Raw genomic sequence first — 18,362 nt, 5'->3', positions numbered from 1 at the left:
AGAAACCGACTACCACTTTTACGTTAAAAAAGTGTTGGAAAAGATTTAATTTTTATAAACGTTAAAGTTTGTCGTTATATTTAAAAAAATATTAAATTTTATTAACTCCTAAATATATATTAAATAAATTCCTAAATAATACATATTATACTTTGAATACATCAACAGGTCTATGTTTAGGATCCTATAAAACCTTCTTAGGATCTCTTCATCTATTTAAGCTCCATAATTAGATTCATTTATTTATTTTTAAAATTAAAAAGAAACAAATGTGGATTATAGTTCCTTTTTAAAAATTGTAAGGTTGATAAAGTTACAAATCCTTTAGTGCCTTAACCACTTGTAGGTGATGAAAAACTTCTCATACATTGCATGTATATTGAAAAATTAGAAGTATTTCAAAAAAGACACTTTCCAAGTTTTTTTATTTTATTCCAATTTATGCCCTTGCCCAGACCAATAAAAATTTCACAGCCTTTTCACTTATCATATTTACTTGATTTATTTAAGTAGTTAAGCTAATACTTTTAGTTCGCTATTCACACATAATAATACTAAGCACGGCGGCAATATCGCGGGTGGGAGCTGATTTTGACTTAAGCTCTGACTCTGGTAGTTCGCTCAGCGAAATTCAAACTGTTTCGTCAGAGACCGAATAAATATGTGCAGATATCTGCGGTATCCGCAACTTAAATGCTAATTAAGTGAGCTAGCCACATGGAATGGTACTTTCAACTAAGGCGATGTGCGTGGGCCGACCGCCCTTGCCTTGCGATTGAGTCGCTGGCCTCGCTGGCAAACTAACTAAACTAAGCTAAAACAGAGACTAAGCTAACACAGAGACTTAGGGCGAGTCTTAAACTATCGTATGTCGAGGTTGTAGCGTTGATCACGGACAGAACCCATGGGAAACTCTCTTCTAGATGGGCGTCTTCTCCGCCAGTTTGGCGTGGAGTGTGGTGATGTCGTATATCACCACCAGATCCTTGTTGAGGCCTTCGAAGACCTGCGCCACACGAGGCTGCAGATTGTAGAAGAACAGGGGCTGATGGCGCTGCTCAAAGTCCATGACCATGGTGGAAATAACCTTGGCGGCGGTGAAATCGGCTCCATAGATGTGGGTGCAATCGATGACCACGGGCAGAGTGGATTTCACACCCTGTTTATTGATCACCTTGCGCACAAACTCCATTGAGGGGAAGATCAGGCAACGATCTGGGGTGAGCATCAGGTACTTGAGACCACTTGTTGTCTGTAGAATATATAATAAAATTTAATTTTAATAAATAAAATAATAAAGAACAAATAAATTCATAATACTATTAAATCATTTACTTGAATGATGAATTAACAAAAAAAAAAATTGAATAAAACTTAAGACAAAGAATAATAAACAAAAGAGTATTACTCATAAACTACATTTTAAAATTTTATAAAAGTTGCAAAAATTAAAAAAGTGTTTTAAGTTTTAGTATTGGTAATATTTAACGAAAAGTTGTTTTGATTTTTAAAAAATATTGACAGTGAGCGAAGAAGTTCAGCGATTCGCCAATAGGTACGTGGAAAGGCTGGACCGACATCCTAACCCTGAGGCCATCAATCTTATGGACAACAGCTACACCACAAGGAGGCTGAAACGGACCCACCCATTGGACCTCTGCCACTCGGGCGAAATAACTTGAATTCTATCGCTAAGGTTTACTGTTAAAATTAGTTTCCTAGGATAAGCAAACATTGTACTACTCAATATTTCATTAAGTTAAGGTCCCATTATAAAATTTAATTATTGTCCATATCTCCGGACAGATTTTAAATATAACTATTGATTGATTGATAATAAAAAAAAAAAAAAAAAAAAAAAAAATATTGACAATGCTGTTTTGCAATGTCCTGCTGAGAACTTTGTATTTCTATAGCATACTTTTAGACCCTGAAAGCTCTGAAATAAAATATTCAGATGACTCACCGCCAGAGTTTCGATCCGCAACTTGGGTCTGGCTGCCTGATATAGAATAAAGACCACATTAATGCCAATGCCCACCAGGATGCCCAATTGCAATGGCAATACCAAGCAGGCGAAAAAGGCTCCCAAACCGGGAATGAGATCGGTTTCTAAAGTAAAGAAAATAATTTATTTATAAAAATTGTTGAATAATTAAACAGTAGAGACTCACTTTTGCTGTGCCACATGGGCTTGATCACACGGTATTGGATCATGAAGATCACAGCTGCAATAATGATCGAGGCGAGTGCCGCTTTGGGAATATAGTAGAAGCAGGGAGTGAGGTAGAGCAGGGCAATGATGACGATCACACTGGTGTACAGATTGGACAACTGAGTCCTTACGCCACTGGCATTGAGGATAGCGCCCCTGGCCACGCCTCCGTTGCTGCGCAGGCCCTGGACAAAGGAGTTGGCCACATTACAGACTCCAGAGGCAATCAGCTCCTGAGTGGCGTCCGTCGGCTTGCCGTCAGCTGCAGGGGAAAAACATAAAAAGATAAAATCACATTAGTTTAGAGGCGCAAAAAGTATTTCCCAAAAAAAATGCAAATTTGTGACTCAACTTCGAATGACGACATGGTTGGAATATAAATTATTACTTTAATTATCGTGATCATGTAAATGCGTGTCTGCTGACAGCGTTATTACAAATTTAATTGAATTCAATTTAAATATTACAATTTAAGTAGCCAATACCTTTTAACAATAATAAAAATTAGTTAATGATGCGATAAAATTAGAAAATAGGCATAAAATTGAAAAATTAGATAAATTAGAAAATAAACAAATTTTTTAACTTCATATATTAAAAATTATCCAGGAAAAGTAAAAAAAAAACTTCCTATTTATTAGTTTTAATTTTAAAAATCAAACTCACCAAATGCTTGAACGACAGCCATTGTCTCCAGAAGAGCAATTAATGGAACCACAATTAATCCGGATCCCAAGGTGCTGACCATATCCCAGAAGCTCTGGCCATCCTCCAGGATCTCGCCAGTAGTTTCATTCAAAACAGGATCGATATGGAAGGGTGGTGGTTGAAACGAGGGCATTCCCTTGGGCACAAAGCCAACTGTCTTGACGAGATCCTCCCTTCCGCTCAAGGACAACCAGTATCCAAGTCCTGCGGTTCCACAAACCAGAAGAGCATTTCGGGCGGTGCCAATGGTCCAGAAAATTCCAGTAAACACTTTTTGGGATGAGGACTTGCCCTCCTTGGGACCCAAGCTGAAACTGGCCAAGGCCCTCAGACTCAGCAGGAGGGTGATGCAGATGAGTCCCAGGATAAAGTCTGGCCAGCTGATGTTGTGGATATCGTTCACAATGCTGATCCATACTTGCAGGAAGGTATTGCCACTGGTCTTGATACCCAAGAAGTCCTTCATCTGTGAGCTGAAGATGATCAAGGACACGGCACTCGTGAAGCCAGCTCCAACAGGACCCGAGACGAAATCGATTAGGAAACCAAGTCGAAAGACGCCCATCAGGATCTCTATGAGTCCTGTGAGGAACGTGAGCAACGTGGCCATTTGCCAACTGCCTCCAGCGATTTGGAAGGACAAAAGGGCAGATATAGCTGTGGGTCCAATGGGCACATCCTTGCTGGATCCGATGAAAATGTATATGAAGCATCCCAGGAAACAGGCGTACAGGCCATATTGCAGATCGAGTCCTGCTATTCCAGCATAGGCCAAGGCCTGAGGAATAACTGTGAGGGCCACCGAGATACCCGCCACTATATCTCCGAAAATGTAATCCTTTTTGTACTGAGGCAACCAGACCAAAATGGGGAATCGCTTGTACAAGGTCTTCTTGCGGAAAATATTAGACCAGAGATTCGAGCAGCAACTTTGTGTGGACTCCAGACAGCTCTCCTTGGAACTCTGATCCTCTTGGACGATGCAGTCCCTGGAAGTGTGGTACAGAGTGTTGGTGGGTATGTCCAAGGATACCTCGGAACCACCACTGAAGCCATTGTTGGTGTGACCTCCTTCGTTGCTTGGATTCATTTTGATTTTTTCTTGGAACTATTCTATTTTATTAGGGTTTTTTTCAATTTTTTCTTCTTTTCTTTTCTAGACGCCTCTAAGGCTTCATGGCACTCTCACTTGACACTGAAACCGTGATCTTACAACGATGTATACCAAAGACCGAACCGATCGCGTGGCCATCCACTGCGGGAATGATTTGAAGCCGCAGAAAGAGCAGAGCTAACAACCGCCCGCCTGCTGGGAACCGATTATAAATAGGCATCGTCGTGGGTCGCGAATCGCGAGCGCATTCGAGACTATCCGCCGGCTTTCATTAGCTCCCCGATCCCCGCGAGATTCTCTCAATGTACTTCGCTCTATCTCCAAACCGGCTACAGGGGATCGGAGCTGTAAGATCGGGACTTTTCATCTTGGCGGGGTAGTCGTGTAGCCACCCAAAGAAATGGAAATGACGCAGCCGCATCGGTTACTTGCCGAGTGGGAGGAAACATGGGACAGGCCCAAAGTAAGACAACACTGGTGGAGAAACCGAAACATAGCCCATCCCCAAGTATATCATTATTTATTATTTACATCAATAAAATGGGAAATTATATAAGATTTTTAATGAATATAACACTACATAATTTCTGAATCTTAATGAGGCTAGCTCCCATGAGAGAGACTCCAATGAAATGTTCAATACTATGTTTAAAATGTGTGTTTTATTATTAAATAATTTCAAGAATGCCGAGTCAAGTAACTGTAATAATAGTTAACAATACATTCTAGTATCCATTTCAATTACAGATCGAAGATGTTTTTTCTTGGGGAAACACTTGTTAGCTTTGGAAAATCAACAATTCTTGTTGTTATTTTTCCGCACGTGCTGGCACCGAACATGGGAACCGCATTCATTGAAATTACAAACAATCGAGAAATGTATTTTATTGCATGCGAATCGATCGGATTTTCACACCCTGGATTCGTTTATAAGCGATAGAGGCCGGGCTTAACAGGTTATTCGTCTTCCCACAAGTTTGCACAGTTCTCAGGTTTTTTAAAAAAACTTTAAAGAAAATCAATTTCAATAATAACTATTGAAATGATCCTGTTTTTCTTGAGGAAGGCGTCAGTTTTTTATTATTGTTAATGAATAGAAAAGTACACTACTGATTTACGATAATCTTTCATACAAGTGCAAATTTTCAAAAGTTTCCAGGCCGAATATTGCCAACCTTTGTCAGATGTTCTATATCTTTACGATCGGGGTAATCGCGTGCTACCATAGCTTGTCGACACGGGAAATCAATCAGCCGTAGAACCAGAGTGCATATAAATCAGTATGAGGAGTGAGCTCTATAAATCAAGTGTACGACCGAGATAAAGGCCGGAATTTGTCGGTACTTCGCAGTGCTCAACTATTTTGGCATCACATTGAACCGGTTAACTTGTCAAACTGTCCGTCAAACACTGTGCTGATCGAATAAATAATTTAGCAATTAAATGTATAATTTTATTACCATTTGATGGAAGCCCCTTACCAGAGCATTGTCACTGGACTGGTTGGTTTTTGAGAAACACTTCTGGTTTGGACCTTCCCATTTGCATCACGACAGTTTTCTGCAGAATCCGAAACTGGCTTCGTGTGTTGGGGCTTTTTTTAGGGATTTTCCTGAAAAGCACGCTATAAATGCATGACATTTGACGTGTTTGTTCGGGTCAGACCGCAAACCTGCCGAAAATGAGGCTCAAAGGCTGCTGGTGGGCTATTAATCATATAACTAGTCATTTCCAGTCTTCTCCCCAAATGGGAAACACGCGTCAGCCGGGTGATCAGTGGATCAGCAGAATCAAAAACGAATGGGTTACGAACTACGATCCAAGTAGACTAATGAAAATCAGACAACTTTTACAGGGATTAGATCGAGGTCGAAGATTGCTTGCCCTTCTCCGGGTAGTTTCATAGGGAAAAGTATCCCCACCTTCTCTTGGGGTTTTCAGCACTCAATTCTCATTATATAAACCACAACAGCAGTTAAATTAATAGTAATTATTATCTTTCACTGATTTGTAGTTGTTTATCTTTCAGCTTGCGGTTTTAACTTGGAGTTACATTTTAGGACATTTCTTACGTCAAGTTCAGAATTTGTGGCTACCAGAACGTTTGTAATAAAAATGATTAATCGACTTTTTTATTACATCCAATATAAATCGATGTTAAGTCATGTTCAACACCTCACTGTCTTGGTTAACAACTGTAGTAGTATCTATAAATTATAGAATATTGAAAACACTAAAGGGCTGCCAATTAAAAGCTACTGTACTTGCAAAACTTTTATGGCCCAAAATATATAAATTTTTACAATGGGAGAATCCCTTTATTAGTAGATTTAATAGACAGTATTTCTAGAAAGATTTCTTGACCGCAGTTGTACAATTTATTGATCTCCGACCGATCAACCGACATTGCTGAGATACTTTCGCGGCATTTGTTATGAATATTTATAGGTCGCTGACTTAGTTGTTCAGGTGATTGGGCGGCGATTATGCGACTCGAGTGGATATATGCAACACTTGTTCGGTCAATTTGCATTACTCATACGCGACGTAAACCCCCGGGAGGAGTTTGGGGGCAGGCACATTAGAGAACAATTAAATGTACATAGTCGGTCCGGGAGCGAGTCAATTATAATTTTGAGAAAATTTAATTTGCTTTTAATTTTGCTGGCGTGCGGTTAATTGTTTGTTGTTTATTGCTGCCTGCCTCTCAGTTGTTTTTCCCTTCTATAATTTCAAATAAAACGAAAAAACAAACCCATGATGATGAGCTTAAGACCTCTTGGATATTAAAAGCCCATAAATCTTAGCCGCGCGTGGGCGGCCTACTTAAGGCGAGACTAGCGAATTTTGAGACCCTTGGACATGGCCAGATTTCGGCGGTTATCTGACCAAAGAAGTCTCAAGGTGTACTCAGATATCTCTGATAAGGAGAAACCCATCTCTCCTTGATGGTCACATGCCATTCCGGAACGGCTAGTCCATTTGTATGCCCTGCTTACTGCTCATAATCAAATATGGGCAGCACGTAAGGTAGTTGGGGTTATACACTGAACAAATAAATTAATTTCTAGAACATATATTCAAATAATTAGATTCTTAGTAAGATTATAAATATAATTATAATCTTTAATAAATTCAAAAAATTATTTTAAAATTTCAAGTAATTTTAGTTATTTTTTTCTCTGTACAATGTATCTTTGCACATCTTTCAATGCAATTGTAAACAAAAATCAACAAAGATAAGTTAAGCTCAAAAACAATTGCAGTGAATGACAATCGCAGCTCAAATAAAACTGTTAATTGTGCATTCAGTTAATTGTATAAGATCCCGAACCTTACGCAAACCGATCTGGGACCGCCCCCGGCGACACCACCGCCTCCATTTGGCACCACCCGAGTGCAGCGGACTGCATTGAGGCGTGTAAAGTACCGTGAGTACCGTGAGTACACGTGACTCAAAACCCGCCGATCGTGTATCCAAATCCATGATCGGTCTGAATTTATGAATCTACAAGCTTGTCTGAGGTCAGCCTGTGCCGAGGAAGCTGGCTTACAATCCATGTCATGGTTTAAGATCAATGGCAGCCAAAGATCAAGGGTTTTTTTTTCGAGTCGGAAAGAATCCCCCTGGGGAAAAGGCAAAAAAAATTCCCTCCATAATGAGGCAGACATTTAAATTCGTGTCGATATTAAGCTGACTGTGTCTCACGTGACTCGATCCACTTTGATTTGTTCGGACGAGAGAAAAGTGGGAGTGTGAGTTTTTTTTATCACGGCAATAACCGCAGAAATGGCAGCGAAACTGAATTAATTTGGTCACATGACCGAACCAGAAGAAAACAAAATACAGAAACTCAAGCATCTGGGCATTCATATATTTTTGATCACCAGGGAGGAGTACTCACCAGCCGTGATGACATGAAGAAATTCAAGAAGGCAACGACAATATTAAATAACACTATTTACGTACTCTATAGGCAAATATTCAAAAAATTACAGAGAGATAAAAATTGTTTACTAAACTACAAGCTTTTGTTTTTGATTTGATTTGTTTACTTCATCTCAACAAGGAAAAATACTTCGGTACAGAAAAGATAAAACTTGTAAGATAATAAAGTAAATTAAAGAAGAGAATTTATATTTTTCTTGAAAACTAAATTTCGACCACCCCTGGCCGGCGCTTATTTAAATGTAAAGCATATTCCAAATAAACAAAATGGTAATTTGGAATGGCTACTGACCCGGTCGTGTGACTAGTTTGTTGTTTCGTTCCGCCAGAAAAAAAATATATGAAATCATTAGAACACACGGGTCGTAGTCGCCGAGATAATTATCATGTGGGGAGCAGATCCAGATTATGGCCCACTATAATTTCGATAATTGGACAAAAGAGGTGCTAAACCGCTGCCGTGCGGACCAATTAATTTATTGAGCTGTGTGCCGAAATTGCTGTGCTAATGAGTTGTCAATCCAGACCAATTAACAAATCAATTTCGATAAGAGAGAAAAAAATCAAATAAAAGCGGAAACAACAAAAAGGGTCTGACGGCATGTTATCGCCCCACAAAAAACAATAGCTATTTCAATTGCAGTGCTATGGGAATGATAAATAAAAAAAGCAAAAATTAGCCGACAGGCTCCATTAAAAGTGATGGCCCGTAAATAGCTGCAGGGGGGCTGCTGTAAAAAAGCCGTATAAACCCACTGACGGAAGTCGGTTCAATGCACGCCACAAAAAGCCGGGGCAGAGCAGGGCTAACACGGCGTATGCGCAATGCGGCGGCTTCACGTGACTGGCTGCTGGTACGGGAATGCAAATGGCATTCTGTGGGTATTCGATTTCAGGGGCTAGGGCTACTAATGTGCGCTTTTTATGCCACTCGCTGCCATTCAATTCAAATCCAGCAGGTGCCCGATATTTCTGGGATTAGCACTCCCGCCCGCTTTACAATGTTTTTTATTTACCGCCCCAGCGGCGATAATAAACCAGCAAGTGTCACAGAAGAGTTTCTGTTTGGGTTTCGGGCGAGCAAGCAGATAGAGGTTTATCAACGGGACCCACAAATATGCGCCATTGGCCCAGCCCAAATATTGGGTTAATAAGCCTCCCTGAACCATGAACCATCCCGTCTCGTCATTGCTTCAAACCGCATTCCTTACTCATCCCGCTGGTATTTAGCAATTCAAATTTACTGTCCCCAAGGTCTGGAAGTTGATGCTTGATTAATGGACCATGATTTATGTATGAGACAGTTACCTAAGCAGGGTTCTCCCGCTTTGTATAAGTTACGAGGAGCTGGAATTTCTTATCTTATCACAGCTGCACTTGTTTCCGCAGCGATATTTGTCAAATAGGAACGAACGCAGCACGACATCTGTCAAATACTCTGTTTGCCCAGCCAGCTATTGCAGAATGCAAAGTAAGCGACCTTACGATCGCCATTTCACGTTCCTAAACTCAATAGCTGCCATAAATTAGAAACCATAAGTGGCCAAATGACACCTTTATGAGCCACTGAACTCTCCAGACTAGAGTACAATCAGTATTTATTTACTTGTTTCTTTTTTTTTGACAAAGTTTAGCGATCTTTGACTTACAAACTAACAAAGAAAGTGGTTAACCTTCCATGAACGATTGGATTAAGAACCTTACTCTGTAGCTCAGTGTGGAGTACAATGTGGGCCTAAAAGTATGCTACAATGTTGGATCATTCGTTTATTTGAGCAAACGCACGCTGGGCGCACTTCCAATGGGTTTCTAAAGCGAAAAACAAACAAAAACCGGACACAAAACAAGCCGGACTCTTTTCCGTATTTCTTTCATTTGTGACTTCAAGCTATGGACTGGGTACTGTGAGTGGGGTACTGTGAGTGCATGTGAGTAGTGGATAGCCAGACAGCTTAGTCCTCCAGCGTTACATTGCGGAAGAGGTACGACATGGACTCCTTGTTGTGAATGCGCCGAATGGCCTCGGCAATCAGTATGGAGATATCGATCGTCTTGATTTTGTGGCACTGCAGCTTCTGGATCTCGTGTGGAATGGTATTGGTGACAACGATCTTTCAAATAGATTTCAGAAAAGTTTAAAAATTAAAGTGTTTGGAAATTAAAGGTAGCACTCACTTCGTCGATGGGCGACTCATCCAGTAGACGCGGGGCATCCGAGCTGAGCAGACCATGCGTGGCCAGCACGTAGATCTTGCAGGCTCCATTGTCCTTCAACATTTCGGCGGCAGCCACAAACGCCTGGACGTCGTCAATAAGATCGTCCTTTTAAGATAATTATACATCAGTTAGGACATTCAAAATATATTTTAAAACTCTCCAATACTCACCACCATGATGGCAATACGCCCGTTGACATCTCCCACAATTGTCAGCGGCGGCTTGACCTTCACGGGGTGCTCCGGCACTCCCACGGAGACGGAAGTGGTGCGCGTCCGGTTGCTGCTGGATGGGGCGTGTTGTGGAGTAGAGTTTCTAGTGGTTAGTGTGCGTCAGTTTCACGCGGTTCAAGTGTGTCGAGTGGTGCAATGTGGTGCATTGAGTGTTGTTGGTTTTGTCGAGGTTGTTCATTGGATCGAGATCGAAACCAAAAAAGAAAAGAATCATGTGGGGTGTGGGTGGTTGTTGGGTGGGTGGAGTGGAGTGAGTGGTATTTTGGGGTGGTGGATTTCGGTGGGGAAAAAGTACAAATGGCAATTGATTAAAATCATAATTAAACTGAAATGAAACAATAGGTAAAATACGAACCTAGGCGTCGCTGGTAAGCACATTTCAACTGAATTTCCTAATAAATTGCTATACGCACTGCATAACACAAATAAAGATCAATTTCGATTTTCGTTTTCTATAACTTTTTCAATTTGGACAAAGACTCTGGTCGGACATTGGAGTGTCGAGCTTTTTGTGACCCGATTAGAGCATAAATTAAGCAAAACAATCAAGGACTTTGATACTCAAATAAAGCCAAATAGGGTCTAGCCAATATAATTAAGAATTCATACAAAAAAGTGCCTGTCTTGGCTGTGAAGTACAAACAAAAGCCAGTAACACAAACTTATAAAGGGCGTTGCAGCTCAGATGGGATGAAAAATGTTGAAACTTTCCAAAATGTTTGAAAAAGGATTCAAATGATTAATGTCAAAAATGCAAGTGCTACTTCTTTAACAAAAGTGGTTTAAAATTAACAAAAGGTGGTGCATGGTGTAAATTATAGGGTTAATGTGCAACCAGCTTCAGTCATAAGATAAAGCTTGGCGATCATGAAAACTAACCAAGAAAAGCTAACAGCAACTTAAAAGGACATGACTAACAAATCAAACAAAATCCCCACTAAAGGACTTCAACTTCAACTGGATCAGCGAGGCCTGCTCTTTGAATTGGGGAACTGCAACTCACCTGGTCGGTGGAGGAGAATAGCGACCATCTACCTCATCGCTTTCAGCCTCCTTTTGTTCCCCATGAATCACCGCCAAGCCCAGACGCAGTCGCTCCGCGTACGAGTTGGCCTTCTTAGCCACGCCCGGATTGCGGGCCACAATCACCGAATTACGATAGTCGGGAATCTAGTGGAAGTGTTCAAATTAAATATATGATTAACGATATATATGCTGAAGCACTCACGCTCTCCTGAATATATTGGAGCAAAAAGGGCGACGCCCTTAGGTTGTCCACGGGTATGTCGAAGAAACCCTGGATCTCCTTCTGGTGCAGATCCATTGTGATGATGTGGGTCAGGCCCGAGGTGCACATCATTTTGGCCAGCAGCTTGGAGACGATGCAGCCGCGCTTGCGCATCTTGCATTGCTTCGAGTATGGCAAGTATGGGATCACACCCACAATGGACCGAGCAGACGAAGTTTTGCAGGCGTAGGCCATGATGAGCAGCTCCATGATGTTGTTGTTGGCATCCCTAGGGTCAGTAAGAGTTGACATTAATAGCCATTAGCACCGGCAACTTGTTTCAACTCACTTGGTTCCTGTTTGGATGATGTAGATGTCCTTGCCTCTAACAGAATCGCTGATTTCCACAATGGTCTCCCGGTTGGACTTGTGGAAAACGGAGCACCCTCCATTCTTCAGGCCCATGCGTTCGGCCACCATGTTGGCCAAGTCCGGATGCGAGTTTCCATTGATGATGACAATGTCCGAGGTGGAGGTGTTGTCCATGTCGCTCCTGCAACGCTTCGGTGGGCGTACGCTGCCTAATCTGCAAAGGATCACTCTGATTATCACAACCGCTTCCACTTCAAGATCATCGTTTAAAAACAAACACAACAAAAACTGTAACACGGCCAGAAATTAGAACATAATACCTCCTTTTGGACATAATGTCCTGGGAACTGGGTTAAGGGTTAAGCTGTTGGGGTGTTGCTGGGTTCATTCACTTGCGACATAACCGTTAAAGTAACACACACGCAGTCGTTAGGGCTCCCACCAGTCGTTACCATATACGAGCTTATCGATTAGCCCCAGTGAACCAAATAGCCCCCGGTGAACGCAATTAGTCCTTTGGCCTTTCTCGTCTCGGTTGCCCAGTTGTGGAAACTGCGGGCCAACTGCGCTGCGAAATACAAACCACAGGCGAACCCTCCAGCCGGAAGCTACTCCGAGTTATCGACCAAACAAAAGGCGACACACGTGAGTGGCGTGGCAACGTCAAAGTGCCAACATGCGAATGAAGGCTTCTGGGATTCCGAAGCAGTCTCTTGGTGCGGAGGAAGCGGCAAGGAGCGACCGGGAGCTGCCCAGGATTAGCAGCCATCAGATAGAGATCTCCGGCCTCTCACCTCAGGCCTTGCACGCGACTTCTCCACTCGAGAAAAGTGAAAGCCCCAAGAAATTCCATCACAGTGCCGGCCCAAGCTAATTGAATTTCTATTTTCGATCCTGGCCCAGGGGACGAGGGCTAGCAGCTTCAAAGTAAAGAAAAAGTTGATGGGTTGAGGAACTCGGCACGTCAGCGGCGAAATGGGCGACTCAGGTAAGTGAAATGGCCATAAATATGGGCCATCAGCGGAGCAGGACATAAGCGTTTTTAAATACGCTAGAAATATAAATATTTCTTGGATAATACAAGTAATAGGACATATTTTTTCAGAATTTAGAATCAAAAATGCATAAAAGGGTCTTAAGTTTAGAGCTTATGGTATTTATCCCCTTCCAAAACCATAAGACCCCTAAAAAGAGTATCTATGAAGCTATTTCAAGAGCTTTGAAGCCTCGAGACATTCACCTCCGGTTTCCAACTTCTTCAACTTAGACTTGCATTGTGGGCCAACGCAACCGCGAGGCGACTATTCAATTTTAGACATTTGACGGCTCAGACCTGCCACTGGCAGCGACTGCAATGGAAACTTGCGGCACGCATATGTGTGGCGCAGAGTGGCAGGAGCAGCTAGGGGGATCTGGGTTTAAAGATAGCAGAGCTGGGCGGGATTAGGAGGAGGCGCCTAACCTCAGGCCAAGAAAGTTATGACAGCTCAGGCGGAGGGCCAGAACCAGGTCGGATTAGGGCCAGCACTTGAACGGGCCAAGACTGGCGGCATTAGAAGAAACTAGAATTTCGCCAGAGAAAGACGCACCAACGGACAGACTTCAACATGCTGGGAATAGCTTGCGATCCTCTCCAGCATACGAGCATGTATGAGCGCGGCTCAGACGGTATTGAAAAGGGGACTAGTCTTCCTAGAATGAGATTTGAACTAAGTGCTCAGATTACAATTGGCAAGGTCAAGAACTCACTTGATAATCAGCTTTTACTTTCGATTCTTATCAAAAAAACCTTGAAGTACTCGTATTTGGACAGAAACTACAGGTTGTACATATAATACTTTAATCTCTTTACAGACAGCGAGGACAGTGATGGCGAGGGAGGCCTGGGAAATGTTTCCCGCGTGATAATCCGGCCTCCGGGCCAAAGTGGCAAGGCCAAGCGAGGCCACCTGTGCTTCGACGCCGCCTTCGAAACGGGCAACCTGGGCAAGGCCGAGTTGGTGGGCGAGTTCGAATACGACCTCTTCCTCCGGCCGGACACCTGCAATCCCCGCTTCCGGTTCTGGTTCAACTTCACGGTGGACAATGTGAAGCAGGACCAGCGGGTGCTCTTCAACATAGTCAACATCAGCAAGAGCAGGAACCTCTTCGCCTCGGGCCTGACGCCGCTGGTGAAAAGCTCCAGCCGGCCCAAGTGGCAGCGACTGCCGAAGCGGCAGGTGTTTTTCTATCGGTCCGCCATGCACCAAGGACACTACGTCCTGAGTTTCGCCTTCATTTTCGACAAGGAGGAGGATGTCTATCAGTTCTGCCTGGCCTGGCCCTATAGCTACTCCCGCTTGCAGTCCTATTTGAACGTGATCGATGCCAGGCAGGGATCAGACAAGCGATTCACCCGATGCGTCCTCGTCAAGTCCTTGGTATGTCCTATTCTATCCTTATTTTTCCAATAAAATAATGTTTCATGTTCCTTAGCAAAATCGCAATGTGGACTTACTGACCATCGACCATGTCACCCAGAAGCAACGCTCTACCAATCGCTTGGATCGCAGCTTTATCCGCGTGATTGTCATCCTGTGCCGGAGCCACTCCAGTGAAGCCCCCGCCTCTCATGTGTGCCAGGGCCTCATTGAGTTCCTGGTGGGCAACCACCCCATAGCTGCTGTTCTGAGAGACAACTTTGTCTTCAAAATAGTGCCCATGGTCAACCCGGACGGGGTGTTCCTGGGCAACAACCGCTGCAACCTGATGGGCCAGGATATGAACCGAAACTGGCACATCGGGTCGGAGTTCACGCAGCCGGAGTTGCATGCAGTGAAGGGCATGCTACGCGAGCTGGACAACTCAGATGTGAGTGACCTTTTCTTCCGATACTGTCTTCTTATAATCCTCCCTTGTTCATAGACCTATCAGATAGACTTTGTGATTGATTTGCATGCCAATAGTAGCATGCACGGCTGCTTCATTTACGGCAACACCTACGAGGATGTTTACAGGTACGAACGGCACCTCGTTTTTCCGCGTCTGTTCGCCAGCAATGCTCCGGATTATGTGGCGGACCACACCATGTTCAACGCGGATGAGCGGAAGGCTGGGAGTGCCAGGAGGTTCAGCTGCGAGAGACTCAGTGACACGGTGAACGCCTACACCCTGGAGGTGTCCATGGCGGGCCACTACCTCAAGGACGGCAAGACCGTCTCCCTTTACAACGAGGATGGATGTGAGTATCTTTGGAGGAAAAACTTTAGGCCATATCTTAATCTTTTTCCTTTGCAGACTACCGGGTTGGCAGGAACCTGGCCAGGACCCTGCTGCAGTACTACCGCTTTATCAACATCCTGCCCATGCCCATTGTCACCGAAGTACGGGGCAAGAGGCGGGGTCGCAACCGCCACGCCCACCACTCGCGATCCCGCTCGAAGACCCGCTACGAGGTGAAGCCACGCCCCAAGACGCCCCGTTGCCACGCCCCCATCGCCTACACAAATCTGAGCATATGCTATGACTCCGGCGGAGGCGGGGGATCCTCGGACGAGGGCGGGTTTTCGCCCGTGCGACCTATTGCCCCGGGAAGTAGCTGCTTCAGTGGCTGTCGGAACTATAGGAGGGCAGCGACGGCCAGCTCCTTTCTAACTCCTGGACACGATCAGTATTCCCCCTTCTCCCTGGGGGCTATCAAGGCGGGAAGCGACCAGGGAGGCGGGGTGGGCGGTGCGAGGGGCAAGAAGTCGGCCACGGTAACTATTGAACTGCCCACGCCTGTGAACGTTCCGCCCAAGCCCTACCTTTCCATCATCGATCTGAACCAGCTGACCCGAGGAAGCCTTAAATTAAAATCGAACAGCTTTGACGCCGACAGGAGGTAGGACCAGGAAGGACATCTCCACCCCCTTGCCCTTGAGTGATGCTTTAACCTTTCTAGATATAATCGAACCTTTTCTACGCTTGTCGCTTGTTTTTCCAACACATTAGCTATTACAATAAATTAATGAGTCTTATGACTTCTATGGTTTGCGCCCAACGAGTGTGACCTTCCGAAAGCTCAGAACATTGTGGGGCAACAAGTACGCCGCCTGAGAGCCACCTCTTGAGTGACTTGCGGTGCCTTATCTACGGCCATTGTTTATTGTTGTTTCTTGCTCTTATTTTGGCCCGCTGCCAGATGCGTTCAATTGGCGACCGTTGACATGTGAGCTCTTCATATCACCGTCTCGTAGGATGAACGGGCTTATTTACAGTTAGCAGACACCCACATCAAACACTGCAACAACAACAACGAAAAAACAAAGAACCGCAATGGGAGTGTCGCATTCCACTCAAGTTCCACTCGCAACACACGTGAGTGAGAGCAGAGGTGTTGGTCTATCACTCGGCCGTAATTAGATGGATTTGCTGGCACTTTTATCTTATCGGCCACGATATTACGACCATATAGTTGCAGCAAGCCCATCAGCTGTACTAATAAATATGTACCTGAGGCGATTTGCCACTCACACACACGCGACGGGCCGTGGAAATGGGGAAAACACGCGCGAAAACTGTTGATAACGGCGGGGAACTGACAGGCGAGTGGGCCAAAGCGCGCTTCTTAACTGATTAACGCTTTCAATTAACACGAAATCAATAAAGTGGCCGTTTGCCCGTTTTTTTGATAAATAAAAGCGAATGGCTGGAGGCAAAATGGAGCGCAAAAGAGCGAAATGAAATTAAAAAGCGAGGGCAGGCGGGGTTGCCAGATCGATGCAGTGAAAAAGCAACAGCTGTTTGGGGGTTTTGAGGAGAAAACTTTAAACAGCTTTTAAAGTGGTTTAACAGGAGGAAAATGGGTTAATAGAATACAGAAATGAAACAGATTAATTAGAATTCTATGAACATTTATTGGATTCAACACTAAGTAATTAAAACGCATTCCCACACACAAAATCTGCTTGTGAGCAGCTTTACTTTGGTATTGGTGAGAGTCAGCCGCGCAGTGCACAAGAAAGTGGAGAGCAAAACAAAGAGCGAGATGAAGTAACAAATGAGAACAATAACAAATACAACAAAAACACCAAAATGGGGCTAAAAATAAATGCAAACAGAATTTCCAGCCAACGGGGGGTTGGGGCTCGTGGGGGCCATCTACGTTAGCACGCAATATCTCGCAAATTGGTTAGAAAAACAAAATCAAAAGGAATAGGTGTTGGTAACTTGTAATTCAGTTTAATCTTCCAACCTGTTCAGAATCTTCGCGGGCACTGGAAAAATAAACATGGAAAACATATGACAACTGATTAAACACAAAGCAATTGGGGAAAAAGGGGGGAAAATAGAAAATAATTATTGAAAAAAGGAGGACAACACACACACGCACACTAATTAAATTAAACACAGAAATAACGAGAAAAAAGCCGTAACAGCTGCTTTTTTTACTTGTTCCGCTGCAGCAGCATGTTGTAGTTTCTTTGTAGATTTCACTGAAGTTATAATCCTTTCAGAAGTGCAATTTAAGATTTTCAATTGGTATCCTTTTTCTCAAGTGCCGGCAGAACGAGGGGAGAACGGGGTAGAGAGAGACAGAGATAGGCACACACACACACTCAGCTACCAACTAGGATTAATTGCTAATTACTCTTCTTAACACGACTCTGCGACTTTCTATCAAGAAATCTTCCCGAAATCTGCGACCCGAATATAAATATATTTCTTTCTATTTTGTCTAGGGTTGTCGGTGGTATAAACATATCGATATTCCTTGTCAAAATGTTGTATGTATATAGTGTTGTGAATTTTACCTCATGGTCGAAAATAAATATAAATTATTAGTATTGTTAATATTAATTTATTTTTCTATAATAAAGTAGACAAATATTGTATTTTGACTTTTACTCTTCCCCCGTGAGCAACATTTCTTTACAATCTAAGTCTAAAATAGGAGTAAGATTTTACATTTCACCAATACATTTTACAGGGGTAACATTTTACATTTTACCGGCACCACAAGGAAAAGACCAATTTCCAATGATCTGGCAGCGTTGTCAATGTTATTTGAGCTTTGTTTGAATGATTTATTTTTTAACCCACTTAAATAGTTACTTAATGAATTTTAATTTTAATTAGTTAATTTTAATGGATTATTATTTTCAAGTTTTATAAGTTTTATTCGTGTTTTTATTTTTAGTTTTTTCCCAAGTATCTTGTGCATTTCTTCCGCTACGTTGAAAAAAATTAAAACTCGATCTTTTTCTGTTTACATCATATGAGTCACTCTTGAGCAAAATGTTTTGTGTAATTCGATTTGTTATAGATGTTAAACCAAGATCATTTTAAATTTTGTTCTTACAGGT

At 43.0% G+C, this 18,362-nt stretch overlaps 3 protein-coding genes across 13 annotated transcripts; 1 reads left to right on the top strand and 2 right to left on the bottom strand.

Annotated features, from left to right (window-relative positions):
- Window positions 1–476: 476 nt before the first annotated feature.
- Window positions 477–4,216, bottom strand: LOC108128238 (sodium-independent sulfate anion transporter). The gene is made up of 4 exons (XM_017245726.2): window positions 2,882–4,216; window positions 2,175–2,477; window positions 1,967–2,112; window positions 477–1,252 (listed from the first exon to the last, which is right to left on the bottom strand). The coding sequence occupies exons 1-4, from the start codon at window positions 4,011–4,013 to the stop codon at window positions 920–922; spliced, it is 1,914 nt and encodes a 637-aa protein (XP_017101215.2). The 5' UTR covers window positions 4,014–4,216; the 3' UTR covers window positions 477–919.
- Window positions 4,217–9,567: 5,351 nt separating this feature from the next.
- LOC108128190 (phosphoribosyl pyrophosphate synthase-associated protein 2) lies at window positions 9,568–17,743 on the bottom strand. 10 transcript variants are annotated; one of them, XM_017245638.3, is made up of 8 exons: window positions 17,648–17,743; window positions 12,014–12,250; window positions 11,665–11,953; window positions 11,440–11,606; window positions 10,792–10,848; window positions 10,374–10,518; window positions 10,162–10,308; window positions 9,568–10,097 (listed from the first exon to the last, which is right to left on the bottom strand). In XM_017245638.3, exons 2-8 carry the CDS (start codon window positions 12,208–12,210, stop codon window positions 9,939–9,941), a joined length of 1,161 nt encoding a protein of 386 aa, XP_017101127.1. In that variant the 5' UTR covers window positions 12,211–12,250; window positions 17,648–17,743; the 3' UTR covers window positions 9,568–9,938. The 10 variants fall into 10 exon arrangements, with proteins under 10 accessions (XP_017101127.1, XP_017101122.1, XP_070137082.1 ...); XM_017245633.3 differs by having other exon boundaries at window positions 17,449–17,722; XM_070280981.1 differs by lacking the exon at window positions 17,648–17,743 and adding an exon at window positions 17,252–17,268.
- On the top strand, window positions 12,958–16,037 carry LOC108128189 (cytosolic carboxypeptidase 6). 2 transcript variants are annotated; one of them, XM_070280967.1, is made up of 5 exons: window positions 12,958–13,024; window positions 13,891–14,456; window positions 14,512–14,886; window positions 14,941–15,256; window positions 15,313–16,037. In XM_070280967.1, exons 1-5 carry the CDS (start codon window positions 13,012–13,014, stop codon window positions 15,900–15,902), a joined length of 1,860 nt encoding a protein of 619 aa, XP_070137068.1. In that variant the 5' UTR covers window positions 12,958–13,011; the 3' UTR covers window positions 15,903–16,037. The 2 variants fall into 2 exon arrangements, with proteins under 2 accessions (XP_070137068.1, XP_017101120.2); XM_017245631.3 differs by lacking the exon at window positions 12,958–13,024 and adding an exon at window positions 13,644–13,704.
- Window positions 17,744–18,362: the final 619 nt, after the last annotated feature.

The sequence above is a fragment of the Drosophila bipectinata genome, chromosome 3R, assembly GCF_030179905.1.
Source record: "Drosophila bipectinata strain 14024-0381.07 chromosome 3R, DbipHiC1v2, whole genome shotgun sequence".
Lineage (NCBI taxonomy): Eukaryota > Metazoa > Arthropoda > Insecta > Diptera > Drosophilidae > Drosophila > Drosophila bipectinata.
Note: the sequence above shows the minus strand (reverse complement) of the source record. Positions and strands in the feature narration are given on the sequence as shown.